The sequence below is a fragment of the Glandiceps talaboti genome, chromosome 11 (genome assembly GCF_964340395.1).
Source record: "Glandiceps talaboti chromosome 11, keGlaTala1.1, whole genome shotgun sequence".
NCBI lineage: Eukaryota > Metazoa > Hemichordata > Enteropneusta > Spengelidae > Glandiceps > Glandiceps talaboti.
In genome coordinates this window covers 19,591,510-19,598,073 of record NC_135559.1, presented here as the reverse complement: position 1 = coordinate 19,598,073, position 6,564 = coordinate 19,591,510, and the positions used below count along the sequence as shown (strand labels likewise).

Genomic DNA, 6,564 nt, shown 5'->3' with positions numbered 1-6,564 from the left:
CACAACAGGATCCCTTACCCGAACTACAAGTGATAAGCATTGCTATTCTTGTGCAGTGTAGTAGAAACAGACTTCTGCTGAAAAAAAGATTACTCCTGAATTTGATGATTTTAATGGCGTCAGTAGTTTTCTTCAGATAATTAACATGACTTGAATTTCCATGTAATGTCCCTTTACAGCCCGCACTTAATTTGGTTCATTGCTGATTCATAGTCAGCCTTATAGAAGAAAATAAATATCGATCTGCTCACAAAATAGTTGAAATATTATAATGCCATGAATTTCCTATAGGGCACATTTGACTTGTCTAAAAATGTGATGTCCTGGTATCACCATGCTGTGTAGCAATGAGTGACACTTGTATGTCGAGCAATAACTTCAATGATTTCGTATTGAGCATATTTACAGATTGCATGTTAGCAAATGTAATTTTTTGTGATAAATTGATAACTTGTGATGTTGGTATGCATATACATGGTTTTATTCACATGAGTGTTGGTCTGTATAACGCAGAAACAACACACAAGTCTATTCATACCATTTATTAATAACCACATTGTATTGTTCGTGTTAACAAATAGTTCGATATTATGAAAGGATGACGGATGGCTTTAAATGTATACTGACCACTCAATACACTATTTTTACAGCAGTGGTGATTCTACAATTACTACAAATACATAAATGTAGGACCGTAAACAAAAAGTAATGTTATGAACAAGTATATACTTGTATATGTATACTGTACAAGCGAATTATGTTGGCACAGATATAGTTTCAAATATAAAAAAAATACAGACCAGGCCTAATTCAATACAGTTGATTTTAATGTCATACTCTCCTTTTTATGTATTTCGAAAACGTATTTGACCTTATCATTTCCACTGGTGTTTACAGTTGTATTAGATCTAACCCAGTCTTATTATTTTTTCTGAAAAAAAATGTTAAAGTACCTATAATTAGACGTTGTACATGTTAATTAGAGGTGGATGTTGTCTTAGAAAAAACGATCAAATTGGGCACTGATTTTAAGGTATGGACCCGAATATTATTTATTATACCATGTAAAAGCCAACTGGAATAAAAATATGGAAGATATATTCTGGTCGTTCTACGTCACGACAAAGCACGTCTTTGTCAAGACAACTGGTGTCCACGTCACTGGTTATGCTGTGTGTTCAAAATATGAGTCAAAACGTTCAACATTGCCATTATTTTCCCCGAGTATTCTTTGATATTACTGGCACTGATATAATTATGTTATTCTTCAATATTTGTCTTCTTTCAGCCGGAATATACTCGTGACCTAAGGGTTGTCACTACTTTTCTAGCGACTCGTAGTGAAAACGGCTCCATAGTTCACTCATATTTTCATTTGCTGAACGAAGAAATTGGGAATAACATCTAATTGTGGTATATATTTTATTGTACAACTACACGGACTCGTTTTACCCCCCCCCCCCATGTTATTCAATACTTTTCAGGGTGTACAAAATTACAATTAAGTCTTTATGTCCTGTACAACAGAGAGACGTGTGTGAAATATAAAACGAGACATATCTGGAAATTAAACAACTACGTGCCATATGTTTTTATTATGCAGTGTCCTGATTATTGCTATACATGTTTGATTGAGTAGTTTGTTGATGCATCTAAATCTGATAACAAATGTGTGTTTATTGTATTTAGATAATATTCCCCAAAATATTTCTTCGTTCTGCCAAGGAAAACACGAGTGACCTAAGTGGTCATTGTACTACGAGTCGTAGACGAGTAATGACAACCCTTAGGTCTCGAGTATTTCCTGCTGAATGAAGAACTACAATGGAGAATAACATAATTATACCAGCACCAATAAAAGCAAAGAAAAATCGGGGGAAATAACGGCAATTTTAGGCACGCTCTGAGTTGTAAGAGAAAAATATTCCTACGATGTTTAGAGGAGGTTGTGGAGATTGTGGCCAGCTGATATACCAAATGGCTCCTCTAGTCTATGTCGCCATTTGCCCAATCACATTGCTTCTGTTTTATAATGAGTTAAAAAGAGACCAGATATAGAAGCAAAATTGAACACTCATGAGGAGAAAAGGGAGGTTCATGTACAGATTTCCCATCTGCCAGGAAGAATGTAATAAACCAAAAGCAGAATTACTAACTTTCTCACCCAAAATGTTGATACCCTTTATCATTTTAAGCTATTGCAACCACAATTCTAAACAAAGAATGAACAGATCTGGTGACAAAGGATTCACCCCTTTTGATATAGTTAGTCCAGGATTCATAACGCAACTACTAAGAACATTGTTAAAAGTGTGAACTAAAGTACCAAAGTTAAATGTAGTCAAATATTTAGAGATAAACGCCCATTCTACACTGCTGGTATCTATTACCATACGGGCACGTCCTAATTTTGTATAGTTAATGATATCTTGAGTGACTCTAATACAGTTTCCTAGATAACGTCCTGTTATAAAGGCTGACTGTCTTTCATCGTGATCAATTAACCAGATAAATATTTCATCAATTAACCAGATTTAAACGGAATGCCTCCCTTAATTAGATTTCTGTTCCTACACACACTGTTGGAATGCAAAATTCTGAGCTAAAGCTTTTATAAATTATTCACCTTCTAAATAGAAGATTAATTATATGAAACTATATGAAATTTGAAGCTTGCGAGGGAGACTTTAAACAATTGATTCTGGACTAGCATTCTCTTTCATGTCTGACAGCCCTTTTAAAACAATATTTTGAAATTATTTCAACAAGGGGAGGGTCATGTTACCATTTAGCAAGACAGAACTGGGGGATACGTAATACTTTACGGAACATCCTAGTCCTGACCCCCCCCCCCCCCCCCAGTAATTACTGAAGATTCCATACATTATGGACAATTTAATCCCCGGAATGACATTAAGCTAATATAAAAAACAAATACATCAAAATAAAACAAAACGATCTGATTATCACATCCACGAATTATGAAGTCATCTAAAGGGTTTTTACTCTTTTTTAATTTTGGGTGCCAAGTGGGTTCAGTAAACGGATGTTTCGATTCTTCAACATATATTCATTCTGAACGAACTTGTACTGAAGTTGATTCATATATTCCCGACACACAGCATAGTCCTGGATCTTCTTCACAAGGTTAAAGGTCATTCGATTCTGCCAATCGTTGATCACAGCTGACGATTTCTTTGCTGTTCCAAAACCACCATGTTGATGCTGTGCAGCATTTGTGTTATTGTCGATCCATTCATACACTTTTTTGTCAATATCGATTTCAACATGAGAGTACATGATATCAGCATATTTTTTCGGATTTAGTGCAATATCTTCGAAACGTAATACTATAAAATTTTCTTTCCAAGCATGTGTCACTGTAGTGTTTGCATTTAGTAAAATATAATTTCTATGCATCTGTTCACAGTACTGTTTCAAAATATCAGTTAGGTACTCGTTTAGGTCACCAACATTTCGTATCTTGTTATTCTGTTTTTTGTTAAAAAGCCAATTGGAGTAGTAAACCGGCATCAACGATGACATCATTGATCTTGGATCACGGACCAGGTTGATAACTTTTAGATTGATATCTGGATTTTCCATTAACGGAATAAGATCTCTGACATCCAGCAGACGGATTATTTTAGCAGCCCTGTGTTGCGCTTTTTTACAACAACTTCCAGCATTGCTATAGCCTAAAGAGTGGCAGTGTTCGATCGACCTGTTGACTCTAGACTTTGGCGAGAGCCAGTTGAAATAGTAGTTCCAATGTTTTGTATAGCCACTAAAGTCACACGTATACATCATGCCCAACGTGTTCACTCCGTCTACAGAAATGCGAGGCCATGTTCCGATGTCTTTGAAGCCTAATAAAGGTTCGAATAGATAGAAAAACTTCGGATTTGAACGAAAGAAGTTTCCCACAAAAGTAGAACCAGTACGCATTCCAGCGATGATTAGAACGTTTGCACCACTTTGACTTATATTTCGTGTGCCATATCGCTTGACCTTTACCTGGGTTATATCTTGGTCATTGCATTCGTGGAACAGCTGGAGCCATTTGCGTTGATACTTTGTTTTTGTTCCATCACTGGAACGGAAAATTATCCAATATGCGATAAAGATGACAGATAAGAAGAGAAAAAGTTTTAGCAATCTATTCTTAAGTTTCATTTTGTACACACACTTAATATTCTATAAAATTCTTCTGGTGATATTTCACCTTTATTGGTAAACCATTAACTTAAAATTGGTACCTTAAACTGTCCAAAATACGCTTGTCTCTGTGAACAGATTGACTCACTATTTAGAACACGTGACTAGTAAGGGTCAATGATGCCAGGAAGTTAGCGTCGTCCTGCTTCTCTGTCTGATGATGGTTTGAACGCCCTGATATAAGTAGATTTCTTCACTCCTTGTTCAAATTTGTTGTATTTTAATCCACTTGATCAATGCCAAAAGGATGTCTCCGAAATCCTGATGTGCTGGGGCTCTGGTGTGTAAGCTATTATTCTTCCTACTCTTCACAGTAACCCCTGTATCAGAAACATAAAAGTATTCATTGTTGACAGATATACAGGTTGGTATATAAATCTTTACACATTTTTAAATTTGAATATTTATAATTATCCATGTACGTGCTGCATGACCTGTTCACAGTACTGTTTAGTATGTAATCATGATCTCCTATCGCAATATCCTCTGTTCTGTCATGTCAAACTGCACCAAAAATGTTTGTTTTTTGCTCCGGAATCGGTACTTATGTTTAGGTGATGCGATGTGGTGTGTGTGTGTGTGTGTGTGTGTGTGTGTGTGTGTGTGTGTGTGTGTATGTGTGTGTGTGTGCATGCATGCGCCAGTGGGTCTCACAAACCCCTAACTTAATTTGATAAACATATCATTATTGTGTTTTGCTGACAACTGATTAGTTTTTGAGCGAAGATAAAAGTAATCCGCACTTAGGAGTTAGGAATAGTTAGTGTGCAACCAATGAATATGTTTGTTTGTTTGTTAAGGGGAGAACTATTTGATTTTTAAAATTGGGGGGGGGGGGTTTGGGGGTTTACTGCTTGCTCAGAGGGTGAATACCAATCACTCATTTATGTCTGTATAGACACTGCAACATTTGTGCCACTAGGCTCGAATCAAAGAGACATCACAGGGAAGCGAACCGGACAACGTCTTCATTAATATCCAGTCGATCATCGGGCATGACGTGGCACAACAAATCGATAGAAATCCGCCCACTTTTAGTACGAGGTAATCACACCTAGGGTATAATAAACGATGTCAGGATACTGGTTTAATAATATTTTTCATAAGTTTTCCATCTTGTAAAAGTTCTATGTGAAATGGCGTCCTCCTGATACATGTCCTGTCTGATTTAAAACGTTACATATATTCTTCAACCAGCAGTGGATGTCGTGTCGAACATTTTACCAGCCAACAAACTGCACTGGTGTCATTTTCAATTCGAAAACCTCCCCGTCGATGCGAATTCGCATCACCATCTTCGCTACTCAGCCTTATGAAGTCTAACACTGCAAACAGGTTTGTGCGAGTTAGGAAAAAATTGAATTCCAATTAGATGGCGAATGACTTAGTTTCAACCAATGGGTAAACGTATTGTAATAGACTTTACACTCAAGGTAGGTGTAACTAGTTTGACTGACATGTACATAAATAGATATCAGCCTATCCCTTATCATAAATCAAAGTCACTCCTCAAATTTAAGCGAAAAATAAGCTGTATCTGTCAGTGTTATTAAAATAATATTATTGGTTCATAGCATTAACAATATGGATTTTCCATGGTGAGATGTAATACATTCTGTAATCATGATGTGCAATATAATGTGTGTTGGGATATGATTCTTTCACCAGCCACTTTCAATTTGGAAATATACCTTTAGTCGTCTGATCATGATGATCGCAACAGCGTGAAACACTGTGTAACGGCTCATATGCACCTTGTTTGCTGGCCATCCTTGTATGACTACATGTATCAGTAGTTAATTGAGAGTTGGATCTCTGAAAGTACCTTGTTCTTTTATCTGATTTAATTCATTAATTTAGTATCATTTGTTTGCCAGGCTTTCATTTTGATTTTCATATTATAAGACTGTAAACATAGTAGCATTCTCTGTAGATGAGGTGGTGCTTTAGTGACGTTTTAGCACAGCTGAACTAAAAAGTTCAATAGTGCTATAGGCATGGAGAAGTGTCTGTCTGTGTGGGTGTATGTGTTAATGACAAAGTCAAAAACCGTTGAATCAGTTGCTTGATCATTACCCCCCCCCCCCCTCCTCCGGTAGTAGTGATCTTACTTCGGGTATATAGCCGGGAAAGTGTTTCAATTCAAATTATCACACAGCAGGCCTGCATTTTGGATAAAAAAATGTGTGAAAAAAGCAACAACTTGAACTCAAAAACCACTGGGTGGAATTAATTTAGTATCATTTGTTTGCCAGGCTTTTATTTTGATTTTCATATTATAAAACTGTAAACATAGTAGCATTCTCTGTATGTGTGAAAAAAGCAACAATTTGAACTCAAAAACCA

General features: G+C 36.3%; 1 protein-coding gene across 1 annotated transcript; it reads right to left on the bottom strand.

Moving 5' to 3' along the window:
• Positions 1-3,012: 3,012 nt before the first annotated feature.
• On the bottom strand, positions 3,013-3,807 carry LOC144442128 (carbohydrate sulfotransferase 3-like). Its single transcript, XM_078131397.1, has one exon. The coding sequence runs from the start codon at positions 3,805-3,807 to the stop codon at positions 3,013-3,015; it is 795 nt and encodes a 264-aa protein (XP_077987523.1).
• Positions 3,808-6,564: the final 2,757 nt, after the last annotated feature.